We start from the raw sequence: 16,982 nt of genomic DNA on the forward strand, positions 1-16,982 counted from the left end.
GGGGACTTTTTTTTTAACTGCTGTGTCACCATTAGGCACATTTTATATTCTCAGTTCTGATTTGCACAATTTGAGGGTTGACGTAAACCCGCCCATAGTCTGTCATTACGTGTTAGCCAATCTGCCTGTTTGTTTTTGTAGTTTTGTTGTTGCCTCGTTCTGTTTCGGATAGTCTTGTTGAACATTCAGTAAAATCTTAAATATTGAAAAAAAGGAGATGCCGCTTGGAACCTGTGATGGAAAACTTCCACTATTTTCTGCATTTACACTGAATTTGTTCCCCAGTCAAACAATGCAGGGATGACCAGTCTGTGGCACATTCACAGGAGGAAGATTTAGTGGGGAAAGCTGCTGTCGCTCGTGATTAACAGAAAGTAACTCATCAGAATTAAGGCATTTCTTCAACTAATGGTTGCTGATGAGGTCAGCTCTATACAGGAAGCTTCTCTTCCTATGACTAATACTCTGATCTCGAGCGGTACCTTCCAGTCTTTGGGGTCGAGTGTGCGGAGCATCGGGTACTCCTCCAGCTGGAACTCCTCATCCTCCTCCTCCTCAGAAGACTCCTCTTCCTCCTCCAGCTCCTGGAAGGAGGCAGATGCATTCCTGTTCCTTCTTTTCACGTAGGCTTCGAACCATCGGCCCACAGGCTCCACCTGGATCTGCACAGAGGCTGAGAGAGACGGAGACGCAAGAACACCTCGTCAAGTTGTGACGACAATACAGAGCCCCACCGGATATGAGATTTTATAACACGCTGTCTGACAGAGCGCTTAAAATACACTCAATAAAGCATGATCTTAATATGATATTGATTTTTTAGGAGGGGATGTTTTAGAAAGCTAAAATCGGTTTTGTTGCATAAGATTAATAAACTGATGTGTCAGACTCCAGCCTGCTTCTCCAGACTGGGGGGCGTGCCAACTGACAACTACTGTATGTAATACACAGACTATGGATAAGTAGTAGTTCAGCAGTTCAAAAAGCCAAACTATCACTTTAAACCTTCTCCTCTATAAGAGAAAACCAGTGCTACATTTGTCCTCATTGAAAATGGTGGCCGGTCAGAGCATCTGAAGGTACAACAACAGGTGTCCACACATTATGTAACAGTCTAGTCATGACTGACTGACAGGCAGAGACATTAAAGTCAGTGAAACGTCAAATAAGTCACAGTATGTTTAATACTAACAGCTGGCAAATAGCAAGTGTTAGCTGTAATAAATCAGTGCAGCAAGTGTCTGTGCAGCAGCAGCTCAGGTACATTATGAAACACACACACACAAACACAAACACACACGCACAACCACAATGTTTGAACAAACAAAAAACACACGACCGACACGTTATTAACAATAAAAGACTCCCCCAGCTGTGAATTAGCTGATATTGTTAGCTTAGTGCTCACTGTCTGCGTTTTAGCTGCGTGCTAACGAGAGTAGCAGCAGTCCTCACATATCTGCCTCACTAGCTTAGCGAGCTACATTCCTCTCCCGCGTCTCTTCTTACCGGCAGCGGCTGCAAACACCAGCGTCTCATCGCCGTCCAGCGCTTCTAACAACATCGTAGAAAAACGGGCTTCACGAACATTCAGGTGCCGAGATGACTAAGTGAAAGCTTTGCGAAGTGCTAAAGTTTGTGGCCCGCTCATTAACACACCACATGGGCCTCCCTCTCCAAGTGCCGACCGAAAACCAGCTGCGCGTCACGTCATTAACGCTCCGTGTTGCAACTACTGTTCCGCACAATCGCAGTTCCGCAATAAACGTATTTTGTGGAGGCGCTGGAAAGCAGCTGATATTAATTTAAAATTTTGCTACGTTTGGTTAACATTTATGACGGAGAATTACATTTATTTGACTATTTTTTAATCTCACTTTTAAAAAATAATAATTTTGGTACACCTACAATAAATTTCCGCCCTGCGTTTCCGGTGACTAGCAGAAAGCGGCGGAAGTCCAAAGCTGCTGTGTAATTGTACCGTTTAGCTGCTGGAGCAGCTCGGTCTTTTTGTGAGAAACAGTTTACTCTTCATTAAAGATGCCGGACTATTTGGGAGATGACCAGCGGAAGACTAAGGAAGAGGAAAAGGATGACGCGCCTATTCGAGGTATATCTAAATATTTAAAGAAATTCTTAACAATGATGTTTGCTGGAAAGGAACGTCGACATTAGCTACTTAGCTAACGTTAGCTATTCTCGGTAAATAAACTGCTACTTTAGTTCACCACGCAGGTCATGTTGTGTTTGGTAAATGTAACATTTAAAATATTTGTAGTGTTCGAATAAAATATGTAACCCTGGTGTAAGATGATAAACTGCATCTCTCAGTGCGACAACGGTGCTGGCGGCCCAATGACAATGTCAGAATGCAACTTATTCATGTTTTCATCTCCACAGCTTTGGATGAAGGCGACATTGCCCTGCTGAAAACATATGTAAGTGCAGCGTTAGCAAAGCTTGCATCCCCTGAGATCTACCTGTGAAATCGGTCACACTTACATTTTTATATGAACCTTCAGTAATTCTAATATGCGTTGCTGTTTTTCATCAGGGTCAAAGCACCTACTCCAGACAGATCAAACAAGTGGAGGATGACATCCAGCAGCTGCTCAAAAAGATCAATGAGCTGACAGGTGATGATCAAGACATAGATACTGTATAGTGCCGGTCCTGTGTTTTGCAAGAATGGAAAATGGCTTCAGATGCTGTGTTGTTTTTTAAGTTCTTGTTGTATTTGTGTGTCTTCGACAGGCATTAAGGAGTCGGACACAGGCCTGGCTCCTCCAGCTCTGTGGGATCTGGCTGCAGACAAACAGACTCTGCAGAGTGAACAGCCCCTGCAGGTTGCAAGGTAATGTTGATAGTTTTTTTTTTAAAAAAATCAGTCGCAGTGGTTTTGATTCAATATTTGCACTGGAGCAAAAACACAAGATAATGTGCCAGTATTTTTGAGTATTTTAGGGTTGACCGTTTTATGTGGGTCTACTGCGGATTTAGAAAGGTATTGAATTCATTTATCTAAAAAATAGGGCTTTGATTAGTATTAAGATGTCTTAAATCAATCTTTAAAATACCTATAAAACACTGAATTCAAGAATCTTTTCTTTCAACGTTGCGTTGTAAAATCTGTAAATCATTTTTATTTATTTATGCAGAAAAAGTTTTTCCAAACTCTACATGATGGAAATCAAGGCAGTGGAATCCCACATAAAAAGTGAGAAACATAAAATAGCCCCAAAAATCCACCAGAAAACATCAGATGTTTCCACAAAATAGTTTTGTGTTTGGATTAACAAACTGTCTCTTAGTAACTGATATCGATTCATGTTTGTTTCTTCAATTAAAATTATCCAAAATTGGTATAAAATGTAATCCTAACCAGCATTACAAAGTCTTACAAACTAACATGCCATAAAGCTCTAGGAATTTACTATAATATCTCAAGGGAAATATTTCATGTGATATGGTCTTTAAGGAGGCTGCTAAATATTTGGTTTGGTTAGTGTCAGAGGCAACTTGTTCTTCTTTCCTACTGCATTTATCTAAAACCTTGTTTGAGTATTATCCATTCCCTTTCAGAATGATGAAATAAAATGTCCTCACAAAACTGAAATATTTCACAGCAGTAACTCGGAAACAACGTATTATCAATGTGTTCTCTTCCAGTACAAAATACACCTTTTTTTCATTTAAAAATTTAAATAAATCCTTTTTGTAGTCCTAAATGTTTCTTTGTGTTAAACAAACAGATGCACGAAGATCATCAATGCAGACTCCGAGGACCCCAAATACATCATCAACGTCAAACAGTTTGCCAAGTTTGTGGTGGACCTGAGCGACCAGGTGGCCCCGACTGACATCGAGGAGGGCATGAGAGTCGGGTGAGGCAGGAGTGTAACTGAAATGTCTCAATTCAACACAGTACAGTACAATACAATACAATCTAGTACTATTACATCTTCGCCCATATATGCCATATATTATTATAAAAGTTACATTTATGTCAAATGTCTCGTCAAACAATCTGCTAAATTTGGCGTCCCTTCTGTTCTTCCAGTGTTGACAGAAACAAGTATCAGATCCACATTCCTCTGCCTCCTAAGATTGACCCAACTGTCACCATGATGCAGGTATGAAGCCCCGAGGAGATCCATTTACGACAGCATCATCATTGTAAAGTTAAAACATATAAACCGCACATTTGAGTTATTCATGCCTTTTTTCTACTTTGTCCCAATTCATTAATTTATTTTTTATTTGATTCATTTATTTATTTTTTGAGAAAGTGACAACTGGCGGACACCTTTACTAAAATGTAAAATGTATGTAAACATTTGCAACGTTGGTTCCTGCAATTTGTAGAAAAAGCTGTCGCAAAAACTTTCTTTCTGGCATTGTAGGTGGAGGAGAAGCCTGATGTGACCTACAGTGATGTCGGTGGATGTAAGGAGCAGATCGAGAAGCTGAGAGAAGTGGTGGAGACCCCCCTGCTCCATGTGAGTGCTCACGAGGAAGAAAATCCCACAGTCGGATCACTATCAGCTATTCTCAGTCATCCGTCCATCCTCACCAAACATCCTGTTTGTCTTTCTGTTCTGCTCACCAGCCTGAGAGGTTTGTTAATCTGGGTATCGAGCCTCCGAAAGGCGTGCTGCTGTTCGGGCCGCCCGGCACAGGAAAGACCCTGTGCGCCCGCGCCGTGGCTAACAGGACGGACGCCTGCTTCATCAGAGTCATCGGCTCGGAGCTGGTGCAGAAGTATGTGGGAGAGGTGAGTGTGACAAGACTTTGGAGAAACTCACCAGGCAGAGAATAGCAGCTGTTCGATGATCAATCCTGATTTAAAAAAAAAATAAATAAATACATTTTGGATTCCTGTCTTTGTTTGTAGGGAGCCAGGATGGTGCGTGAGCTGTTTGAGATGGCCAGGACTAAGAAGGCTTGTCTGATCTTCTTTGATGAAATTGATGCCATTGGAGGTGAGACTCGCTGTCTTTTATGTTACAATATTATTGACTCTACATTTTCACCATCATGTCTGTGTGACGATCATTTTAAATTTGCTTAAACTACACTTACATTTTGGAAACATCAACATAAGGATTATTTGTGATTCTAATGTCATAGAACAGTTCATATCTAGTTTAAGTAACAATCAATCTTAAAGTAACCTAAACAAAATATGCAAAAATTCACAGCCAGCTATGGTCATGAAACACTGAATGAATATCTAAAAGCAGTGGTATAAAAAAATTAAAAACTACACTGTAAGAACATTAACCCTTTAAACTTGAATTGGCTTGATTTCTTTTAAAAACATGGAAAGAAACAAAAACGCACAAGAAATGACCCAAAAATTAGCAAGAAATTAGTGAAAAATACAAGAAAATCACTTGAAAATTAGTATAAATAATTTTATAATAATTTTATAAACAAAAAAATTAACAATAATAATGTAAAACAAAATAAAGATGTAAAAGAAAACACAAATGGCCTGTAAAAGGTGCTTTAAAAATTGTAATAATTTTATAACATAATTAAAATTAGTAGGTATAGATTAGTAAGTATAGATTTTAGCTTTTTGTTTTTTCTCCCTAACTTTTTAAGTTTTCTAAACATATTAATTTCTTGCAATTTTTGAAACATTTATTACCAACTTGTGCATTGATTTCTTTTCCCATGTTGAGAGAGATGAGAGAAATTGCACCAGTTTGCTCAGATGGCAGAATGAAATCTCCCACATTAACATGAATACTGTGTGTGCGTGTGTGTGCGTTTGAACCTGTCAGGCGCTCGCTTCGATGACGGTGCCGGTGGAGACAACGAGGTCCAGAGGACGATGCTGGAGCTCATCAACCAGCTGGACGGCTTCGACCCCCGAGGCAACATCAAAGTGCTGATGGCCACCAACAGACCGGACACCCTGGACCCGGCCCTGATGAGACCCGGACGTCTGGACAGGAAGATTGAGTTCAGCCTGCCGGACCTGGAGGCAAGTTCAGCGTTCACAGAACATGCAGATATATTCTCAGAAATCAGACATAAAACGATGCCACATGTTAGCAAAAACACTTGATCGCTCATCTCTGATTTATGTCCTTATTGGTTCGTTTTGTGTTTCAGGGACGCACACACATCTTCAAGATCCACGCTCGCTCTATGAGTGTGGAGAGAGACATTCGCTTTGAGCTGCTGGCTCGCCTCTGTCCCAACAGCACTGGTAAGACACAGCACACAGCAGGACTCAGCCCGTCCTGTGATTTGTCCTCTAAACACACACATTACTGTATTCACCCTCCCTCACATCTTCCCGCAGCTCTATGTCACCTCAGTGACCAAAACACCGACAACACTTTTTTGTCCTTTCAGTTGCTTTATTTGCTGATGTGGAATATTGGCTACTTAGATGCTTAAATTTGCCCTCAGTTATTTGTCCACTAGTGTAGTACTAGTTTGTGGCCAGAAGGGTGTACTGTAACATTGTTTTGTTGCTGTCCAATGAAAACCATGCATCTCCAAATTAGATTTTTTTTTAGCTAGACTAAATGATTAAATGTTTCTTTGTGAGGAGACAAAATTCTCATTTTTCGCAACATATAGTCGACAAAGCTAAAAACAGACCGTTTTTCTTTAGAGGCGGTCTATGTGTAATCAGTTCGAGTTTTCTACGCTCAGGTCTTAACATGGAGGCTGAACCAGTGGCTAGCAGCTAACATTGTTAACTCCAATCCAGAGCTTTAAATAATGGCAACAGTGCTGACAGCTAACAGGGTTAACCTGGGTGGAACCAGATGGCTGGGTGCTATGCCTCCATGATGACACCAACCAGATATCAGCGGTAACTGCCATATGAGCGCAGCGCAGAGAGGAGGCACTAAGCTAGCCAGTGGGATACACACATGCACTAACATGCACGCACAGCAGGTCCAGCTTACCACAACAAACCACAGAGAAGCTCACGTTACAACACACACACAGAGGGAGCACGGTTTCATTCTTGGCACAGGATACCGTTACTCCAATACAACTTTACATCACAAATAAAGGTTTGCTGCTCTAGTAACCCATTGAAACCCAAGCAAATTGGTTTTATTTATTTATTTTTTTAAACGTGGCAAAAAGGCCATGAACAACTTGAGAAGAAATAATCCAAAAATTTGGGAAAAGTCAAGAGAATTGAAAATTAACAGCAAAGGTAAAGTGAAAAAAAAGGAGCTGAAAAAATGGCTAAAAGATAATAACTTGTTAAACATGTAATAATGATGATTATAATTTTCTAGACATTTCCCCACTTTTGTTAAAAATACATTTCTAGATTTACTTATTTTTTGCATTTTGCAGGATATTTCTTGCTTATTGCCTTTTTTCCCTTTATGTTTTTGAAAGAAATCAGATCAACTTGCTCAGGGTTCACAGGTTTAAATACATGTAAAAGGTGCCTGAATGCAGCACGAGAGGGGGAAATTTAGGGAGTTGTTTCACCTCGTCTGGCAGGTTGTGTAAAGGCAACACCACCTTTAGGAATATTGTGGAAACAAGGCACAGTGGTCTAAATGCAGCTGAACTTTGTTTGGTTGTAATTAAGTCAAAAATATTTTTCTCAGCAGATGAAAAGCTGTTTTACTCTCCTCTATCACTAAATGATTATAGAAGCACCTGAGCCACAACATAAATGTCTGAAAAACTTAAGGTTACTGTTAGATGAGCGAGTGAACCTTTAACAGCATTTCCTGTCCGTCCTGCTCTGTAAGCAGAATCTGACGTTTTGTGTTCCTGCCAGGTGCCGAGATCCGCAGCGTGTGCACAGAGGCCGGCATGTTCGCCATCAGAGCTCGCAGGAAGATCGCCACGGAGAAAGACTTCCTGGAGGCTGTTAACAAGGTCATCAAGTCCTACGCCAAGTTCAGCGCCACCCCCAGATACATGACCTACAACTGAGAGCGTGTGAGAGAGAGAGCTTCCACTTTGGCTTTTTACCGTCAAAAGAAGCAGAGAAAAAAAAAAAAACAATATTGTCCTTTTTGCTGTCATTCTTGTTCACTTAAAAATAAAGTTTATTCCAAATTTTGACTCTCAGTGATTTTTAAAATTTTTTTAAAATAACAGAACAGTAACTTTGAAGGCATCCTGTGTGAGACAGTAACGGCACAGCTACAGCTTTTCTTTAAATAGTACGACACTTGGTATGCTGAAAGGTACTGTAACAACAAACGTGATACTGCTATTTGACCAATAATGTTTCTTTTGGTTTAAATACACAAGTACACAGAAATACAGCTGAAAATAGAGTACACAAATTCATCAGGACACAAGTTCTCTGTAACCAAAAACATCTGATACCAGCATGATGACGATGAGAGGCAGCTTCTGGTCTGTTTCCAAGGTAACACCACTTTTAAACGTACTTCTCCCAGCAGAGCAGTGAAACATTAAACTACAAAAAGTGTCAAAAGTGCAATTCTAAACGATCCTCTGGAGAGAGGATGTGGAGGAATAAGGCTTGAGGAATGTCAGTTAAGTCTTATTAAATGGCCCTCGGAAAAGCGTCCACGTGTGCTACAAACACTCCTCTATTTAATGTTCCTCTCATCCCTACAGTGACGCTAAAACATCCACAGTTCATCATTCCTACAGGTGTGTGCAGCACCTCCCAGATCTGCTGTCCAAGTCAGGATCTCGCTGCTGTCATTTGTCCTCGGTTACAGGCATCATCTACCCGTCAGGTTGTTCCGTTGGTTAGAGCGGCTGGTGGGCGGGGATTTGAGTGTTGACATCTCAGGACAGCGTCGTGCACAGTGGGGAACACCATCTCTGGGGTCACGACCCCGGTGAAAAACTGTAAGGTGTCCAGCTCAGACAGGAGGGTCCCTTGTAGATCAAAGCAGAGGCACACAGGATCAGACCACATGCAAACCTTGATCTCATACTGCACGAGTCAGGTGACCTTTGACCTTTGGTGTAAAATGTCACCACCTCATCATTATATTCTGTTTGACATTTGTGTGAAGGTTTGTCATAGGTGTATGTTTGTGAGGACCTTGGAATTCAAAATTCTAATCAGTTCGTTCATAAGTCCCAGTGGATGTTTGTGCCAAATTAAAGAAAAATCCAGATGTGCTGTTGGTGTGTGTTACACTGGGACTGTCACGTTGCCTTCACGTGTTCCTCAGAAATATTTTATTTACCGTATTTACTCGCACATGAACGGCCCTCCAGAGTTGTATTTAGGAGTGGGACATTTCACTAATAACCAGGTTGCCAAGTTTTGACATGTGTGACGTTTCGGGGCAGCAGAATTGGCAGAAAGCATCAAAATAGTGCCAACAATTAACGCTAAAAACTATATATATTTAATTATTTTTTTCCTAGTAGTTATCATTTACTTCTAGTAGTTACACATTTTAATTTCTGCATCTATTAGCTCTAGCAAGCAAGTACATTTTAACTATAAAGCATGCCAGGCCAGTACACTAACATCGATAAAGTTATTTTATGACACAAGTTGCTGAAGTGAGGTCATAAAATACATACGCCGGCAAAAGTCCATGTTTGGTCAATGGTAAGAAACCTTTTTTATTACTTTACGCATTTAATATCAATTTGGTCACATGTTAAGTGTAATATTATATTTATATTACCTGCTGTCCATGTGGAGTGACCTAGATTAGATATAAATTTATCATATATCAAAGATATAAAACATGAAATGATATATAAATATATGATGATGAATTTATCAAGTCTTAGGAATGGCTTTACAAAATGTTTTTGATCCACCATATAATACTGATTATGTTTTATACCACAAACAATGCTGTGCATGTCTTGACTTTGCAGGCACGGATAAATCAAAAGATAATTAATTTATTTGTTTCCACATCGGAGAAATATATTAAATCTGGGGAAGGCATTTTAACCATATTCCTCGTAATAATACAAAAGTATCCAGAGTTGGTATTTTAAAAAAGACAACTATGTGTGTAAATAAAGCCAGTGTCTTTTTCCACTTTAAGTACATGACAGTATCACTTACTGTACTACACTGTGGTTCTGGTTTAAATGCCAACACAGAAAAAGTCTTGATGAACACTTACTGCTGCAGCCGGCTATGACCACTTGAACGTCCACTGCTGCGTATTCCTTGATGACCTGCAGAGACAAACACAGACTCACTCACCGAGGTAACATCCTGAACATCAGGGTACATTCTGCAACATGCATGTTTCTGCAAGCATTCCTACACTGGTACTGCAGCAGCGCACGCAATAGATTCAAAGGCACAGTTCACTCAAAATTCAAAAACACATATTTTTTCTTTTACCTGTAGTGCTATTTATCAATCTTAACAGTTTTGGTGTGGCTTGCAGAGTGTTGGTAATATCTGTCTTAGAGATGTCTGCCTTCTTTTCAACGTAACAAAACTAGCTCGCACTCAGATTGTGGTACTCAAAGCACCAAAAAAAATCATTTCAAAAACTCAACAGCAACATCTCTTTGCAGAAATCATGAACTGGTTACTCATGACAATCAACAGACCTTGTTGTGAGCAGTTCCACGTAGGAACTATTTCCTTTCTACTGAATTACATCTCTTACCGTATCACTGCGCAGAAGGAAGCGTGCATCTACTCATGGAGAAGAGGCTTGTGACAGTGCGAGATGTACTGAGCTGTAACATTAGCTTCTGCTCACAACAAGGTCTGAGAGGGATGCAAGTCACAGTGACCTTGACCTTTGACCACCATATTGTAGTCCTTTCATCACTGAGTCCAAGTGGACGTTTTAGCCAAATTTAAAGAAATATTCCCCAGGTGTCCCTGAGATATCGCACCCATGAGAATGAGACAGACAATGTCACAGTGACCTTGACTTTTGACCTCTGATCACCAAAATCTAATAGGTTCTTCACTGAGACCAAGTTGATGTTTGTGCCAAAGAAGAGATTAGGCTGAGAGGCATTATAAATAGCCCTACAGTTAAAAGGGAAAAATATGTATTTTTGATTTTTGGGTGAACAGGCCCTTTCACAAGCTAATTGAGCCGTGAGACAGCCTTTCGTTGCAGTGAACCTGACATTTAAAAATAGCCTCTTTTGAGAAAAAAAAAGGACAAACCTGTTTGATGGCTTTGGCTCCTACAGAATCAATGAAGCTGGCAGATGTCCAGTCCAGGATGATGGAGTGGACAGGGTACACAGGTTGGAGGAAGACAGTGCCCTCTGAGTCTGACTGGCTGTGTGCGTCGCCCAGCTGGCCGTTCCTCTGCTCCGCCACGAGGTTATAGGACAAAACCTCATGGGTTACTCCCTGCGACTAATGATTCAACCAGTCAAAGAAAGGGATTTTTTTATGACAGAAATTCAACAAGCGTCAACGTTTTTTTTTTTTTTTTTTAGGTCGACATGTTAGTGTATTTTTCAATATTACCCCTGAGTGGAGCCAGAGTCAAACATGTCCAAAAGTCTACACATAGAGACTGTAAGTACAGTATGCACAAACTTAACATGCAAATGTTGAAAAGTTTGTAATCTCCTGCCACAAAAACTTGCCTGGGTCCAGTCAGATATCTGAGAGGGCAGCTCTATATGGTTAAGGGATCACTGATGCTTTTAGGTTATAGAAAATCCTCTTTACAAATAGATTATAATTTATCTGAACAGTTTGTTTTGTGCATAAAGCTTTGCAAAGGTTCAAAACCAATTGACGACTGAAAAAGACAAAGACCCCTCTGAGCAACAGCTGAATAAGGACATAGAAGAAAGGAGAAGTAAACTGGTAAAATAAACTGGAAGTTCAGCATCAAAATGTGTGTAGATTTAAACAGAACAAGTTCCTGTTTCACTATTAAGTGCACAATAATGTCTAAGACACCAGGAGTTAACCGGCAGCCTGTTGCTTAAGCAAAGATTTTCTTCAAATTATACAATAGTGACAGAACATTACAACTTCACAGTGAAGTTGACTTTTGAACTTTTAGATATAAAATGTCATCACCTCATCATTATATCCTATTAAGACATTTGTGCAAAATTTTAGCACAATTATGAATTCTTAAGTTATGTCAAAAATATTATTTGTAAGGTCACCTTGACCTTTGATCAAGTCCTGATTGGTTTATTCTTGAGTTATTTATTTTCAAATCCAAAATCTCAAAACTCACCCCTTTTAGATTTGCTTATTCTGTGTGACCCCTGTTGTTGAACTTTTATGTATTTTTGGCATACTCTACCTTGGTCGCTGGTAGATTCTTGAGTTCAACTGAACGATTGTGCCGAATACATGGAAATATATGGAATGAGATGGACACAAGGTCATAGTGACCTTGACCTTTGACCACCAAAATCTAATTATTTCATTTTTGAGTCCAATTGAAAATTTGTACCAAACCTGAAGAACTTCCCTCAAGGTTTTCTTGATATTGCACTCATGAGAATGGGATAGATGGACAGACAACCTGGTATCATAATGCCTCTGGCCAACACTATCGCCAGTGACGCATAAAAAAGAAAATTAATTGCTGATTTCATGTTTCTTAAGTGTGAGAATTCGACGCTTTTCTTTGACATACATGATAATAAACTGAACAGCATTTAATTTAATACTGTACAGTGTTAAAACAACCACTACTGAAGGACAGAAGAAAAACATCAACATAACGTGTGATTTCAAACTTTTCAACTTAAGTGTGTATCCAGCTTATAAGATTGAATTGTCTTTTTTTTTTTTTTATTTAACTGTTATATATGTTAACTATGGCACTTATAAGTCTCATAAATGGCCATTTTCTGCCATCTCAGAATCACAAAAGGCCAGACAAAAGCTCAGTTAAAAGCTTGAGAACAAGTTTTTCAGTCACTGCAGGATTTCACAAGCCCCTACGTGACGTCCATGTTCATGCAAATATGCAGCATGCTGACTCAACAAACTCACTATGTACACAGGCAAAATGCAAACAGGGAGAGAAGGAAGGAAAGGAGGACTCACCGTGGAACACATCTTTAGTGGAGGGTCATGGTTGCCGTTTGCCTTCTCCCTCTGCTTTTTTTGGGCTTTCCGGTCAGCTTGTATGTCTGCAGGGTTTACTCCTGTCTGTGAAGACAATATCAATAGTAGTTAACATGTCAGTGAAACTGACTACTAAAACAGAATTGCAAAAACTGAAAATGTTTGCTCTCGCTTTTATGGCTCAAATTTTTAACCTAAAAAGGTCAAAAAATATTTCTGTATTTTTGTTTTATTTGTAACAGATACAGCTAAAAAAAGTGCTTTTGCAGATAATTACGATGTCACAGAGGGGTTTACCCTGAACTTTTGCAATAACAATGTCAACACTTCATCATTTTATCCTACAAGACAATTGTATGAAATTTTGTCATAATTAGCGTACAAGTTATGGCCAAAATATGTTTAATGTGGTCATAGTTACCTTTGACCACCAAATTCTAATTTGTACATTGTTGAGTCCAAGTGGACGTTTGCGCTGTCTTTGAGGGAACTCAAAGACTGTTTGTGTGAAATTTTGTCAGAATAAGCATATAAATTATTAATAAATGGCCAAAAACAAGTTTTGTGAGGTCACAATGACTTTGTCCTTCAACCACCATATTTTAAAGTCAGAGTGAACGTTAGTGCCACATTTGAAAAAATTCCCCTAAGATATAACATTCGCAAGAGCCAGACAGATAAAGTCACAGCGACCCTGACCTTTGACCACCAAAATCTAATCAGATCATCATTAAGTTCATGTGAACGTTTGTGCCAAATTTGAATAAATTCCTTCATGGTGTTCTTGAGATATCCTGTTTCCGAGAATGGGAGGGACGAACCTACATGCGAACAGACAGACATCCCGACAACCGTGCTGTGGCTGGCACAGAGGTATGGAAACCAAAACATCCACATTCGTGTCAAATTGTCAACGTTCTAATCTGTGCGACATGGTCATGTTTGTACTAAGAACACGGTGATGCACCCTGATGTCAGAGGACGCATACTGTCTTCCTCTTTTCACTCCGGTTTTTGCTGACGTCGATTTACAACTGTTTGCTCACTTCTCTAACAGTCCATCTGCCACCGAGCTGTTGTCACATAATTTCATGTCCCTGGGACACAGCAGTGGTGATCTACATAGTGCCAACAGTGTTTGTCAATTCTTAACTCTGCTGCACCTTAAATAACCTGAGTAAAACCAGTTCTATTCCACTGATGAAGTGTTTCTAATCTCCCTCTCCCTCTGTAGATGTAAATGGGAGATGTTTCTTAACCTTTTGTATGGTTCTTTATAAACCCTAACACAAACTGACACACAGTGGTTGGGATTACCTTCTCCTTGAGGGCGTTCACATAAAGGTCACTGTTAGCAAAGTAGATGGAAGAGTTGGAGTGGAAAATCTTAATCCCCTCATATTCAGCTGCCTGGGAACAAAACACAAACCACAGGCGTTCAGAGTTCACACCAACAGACTCAATGGGAGGTTTTTAGCCTGGATTCAGACTTTAGTGTTTTCTCTTCAGACAGACTCACCTCTTCATAATCGTCCACATCACAGTACAGCCCTGTGCCGGGGACAACACCCAGGATGGCACTTTTGGGACTGGACGAAAAAAGAGAAAAGTCTTAAACACTTCATTACTTCACTTTAGCCTTTAAGTAGCTATAACTTAGCTGCTTTGCACTTGTATACAGCTGCACATCTTTAAGGTGTTGTATTTTCCTTGATTTTATGCATTTTCAATACTCTATTTTTATGCTTATTTTATTAATAATGTCAGTTGGTTATATCTTATTTATTTTATTTTCCATTTCAATTTGCATCTTTATTTTATCTTACTTTTACTAGTATTATAAGTGGATCTTATCCATTTGAAGATGCATTCTACGTATTCTATTCTGATTATATCTGATTTTTACATGCAGGTTTTATTGTGTCTTTTCATCTTTTATGTGTTTTGATGTGAGGCATTTAGTGCAGTTAATTTTTTTCTTGTAAAGCATGATGGGCTGCATTTCTTGTTTAAAAGGTTCTTTACAAATAAAGTTTATTATTTCTATTATTATAATCATTGACTAAATAACTTTTACATGATATATTTTTGCTAGCACGCTTAGAGCACCATCCAAACCAGCTCAGACAAATGTATTAACATGCTATTATGTTTAAGTGTATTAAGTTTATTCAGTGAACCTGATGGAATCTTCATAGTAGCTGCTGATTTTAATTAACTCAACCTTCAACTCCAAAGACATAGCAGGATCAAGAATAATTGTAATTTCGTTTTTTAAAAAAAAACATTTTAAAAAATGACCAATAAATCTACCTTCTACCTTATGATATAATGATAAACACATTCAGATTAAAGACAAGCGGCTGCACTTCATTAGTACCTCTGTGTTCTGTAGATGACGGTTATTATGGCAAATGCAAGGGCCACCAGGAGGCCATAATCAAGCCCCAACAGCACTGACGCTACGAAGGCCACCAGCCAGATGACCTGAGAGAGAAAAAGGAAGAAACAGAAACAAAGTGACAAAAAAAACTACAGCTGCATCCTCTTTCCACATCTAGGAGGAAAAGAACAGGGCGTTTTTTGTTTTGTTTTTAATTCTGTCACACACCGAAAATAACTCTAGCATGTGATAGAGGCTCACAAAAATTAAACATTAGGCACTTTAGGTGTTCTATATCCATCCAACTTACATACTTTTTTTTTTTAAAAATGCAAATCTAAAAAAGTCTACCATTATTAACTCTATATGATTACCAGGTGGACAGGAAGTCGAACTGAGCACAGATTAGATGAGATTTCCCTTCACTGTCAGATTCCTTTCCAATCTGTCTTGTGTCAAAAGACAACTGTGTTTCAGTACAAAAAATAAAGTATTTAGTTACAACACAGTGACAGCAGATTGAGGTTTAAGGTGTAATCTAGAGTAGAGGTCTTCACGAAACTCAACATTCAAAAAATACATATATAACTACCTTCGTTCTTTAGAATCAACCATCCACCTGAAATCAGGACAATTTAAGAAAGAGAATAACTCTTTAACCCTTTAACAGGCATTGTGACGTTGTTTGCAATCAAACTGCTTTTTTAATGCAGGTGTTTTTCTACATTTTAGTATTATGATTGTATTGTTATTCCACTCAATTATATTTTTTATATTATACTAAACTATTTGTTTTTTTCTACCATACAATTTAAAGAGAGTTCATTACAAGATTCCTTATTATGTGTATTTATTTTTATTTGTTGCCAGTCAGCAGGATGCCCACTGACACTCCAGTCACTGGATGTTAAACTGAGCATGTTAGAGTTAACATGGAGGAGCCAGATGAGAACCATTCTGGGACGCGGGGGGGGGGGGGCATAATTACTCGTGTTAGAGGCAAGTAAAATATTACATCATAATTGACTAGTTTTCAAGATTTGTGCACTGCCGTCAAGCCATCTACACTTCGGAAAGCCACATTCAGTCAGTATTAACTCCACTGCGTGGTTTATGCTCGCCGTAGTGTCCCGGGTGCAACGGCTGCACGTCAAAATATGATGTCATTTCCCCTTCTGCGTCGAGTTTGAGGATTTTTCATCTGAGCTTTTATAAGCGCCCACTGCTTGAGCAGCGCTTTTCAGTTTAACGGGGTGACTGGTGGTGAAAGTATAGTCCAAAGAATTTGGGCCATTGGCTCCATGATATGAACTAGCTTTCCATTTGCACATAATATAAGCATCCAACTTCCAGCCTTTGCAGCAGGGCTAAGAACTAGCTGACTAATCTTAGCTCAGGTTATTGTAAGCGACTTGGCATTGCAAAGCTCTTCACTAACAGAAAGCATTATTTTCTTTTACACCTTTTGTTTTGAACATTTACATAATTAATTGTTTACTTAATGAGCTGCCCATTTATTATTTTTACTATTAGGCAGGTTCTGCATTTAGATTATTCATCCATTGGAATGGACAGGGGTATATGCATAATTAA

The 16,982-nt window shown here is 39.2% G+C and overlaps 3 protein-coding genes across 3 annotated transcripts in view; 1 reads left to right on the forward strand and 2 right to left on the reverse strand.

Moving 5' to 3' along the window:
- Window positions 1-401: 401 nt before the first annotated feature.
- Window positions 402-1,697, reverse strand: LOC121961715 (dnaJ homolog subfamily C member 2-like). Its single transcript, XM_042511775.1, has 2 exons — window positions 1,510-1,697; window positions 402-673 (listed from the first exon to the last, which is right to left on the reverse strand). The coding sequence occupies exons 1-2, from the start codon at window positions 1,562-1,564 to the stop codon at window positions 402-404; spliced, it is 327 nt and encodes a 108-aa protein (XP_042367709.1). The 5' UTR covers window positions 1,565-1,697.
- A 258-nt stretch (window positions 1,698-1,955) lies between these two features.
- On the forward strand, window positions 1,956-8,036 carry psmc2 (proteasome 26S subunit, ATPase 2). Its single transcript, XM_042511673.1, has 12 exons — window positions 1,956-2,110; window positions 2,401-2,438; window positions 2,555-2,636; window positions 2,755-2,854; window positions 3,753-3,884; window positions 4,061-4,133; window positions 4,404-4,499; window positions 4,610-4,774; window positions 4,895-4,982; window positions 5,793-5,995; window positions 6,127-6,223; window positions 7,784-8,036. Exons 1-12 carry the CDS (start codon window positions 2,041-2,043, stop codon window positions 7,939-7,941), a joined length of 1,302 nt encoding a protein of 433 aa, XP_042367607.1. The 5' UTR covers window positions 1,956-2,040; the 3' UTR covers window positions 7,942-8,036.
- Window positions 8,037-8,052: 16 nt separating this feature from the next.
- The window catches only part of slc26a5 (solute carrier family 26 member 5), a 28,369-nt gene continuing 19,439 nt past the window's right edge, over window positions 8,053-16,982 (reverse strand). Inside the window, exons 12-18 of the mRNA XM_042511672.1 lie at window positions 15,387-15,493; window positions 14,526-14,595; window positions 14,324-14,416; window positions 12,986-13,090; window positions 11,117-11,314; window positions 10,098-10,152; window positions 8,053-8,871 (exon numbers count right to left, since the gene is read on the reverse strand). Coding sequence (XP_042367606.1) covers window positions 8,723-8,871; window positions 10,098-10,152; window positions 11,117-11,314; window positions 12,986-13,090; window positions 14,324-14,416; window positions 14,526-14,595; window positions 15,387-15,493 — 777 coding nt within the window. The 3' untranslated portion in view covers window positions 8,053-8,722. The remainder of the gene's footprint in view (window positions 8,872-10,097; window positions 10,153-11,116; window positions 11,315-12,985; window positions 13,091-14,323; window positions 14,417-14,525; window positions 14,596-15,386; window positions 15,494-16,982) is intronic.

The sequence above is a fragment of the Plectropomus leopardus genome, chromosome 22 (genome assembly GCF_008729295.1).
Source record: "Plectropomus leopardus isolate mb chromosome 22, YSFRI_Pleo_2.0, whole genome shotgun sequence".
NCBI lineage: Eukaryota > Metazoa > Chordata > Actinopteri > Perciformes > Serranidae > Plectropomus > Plectropomus leopardus.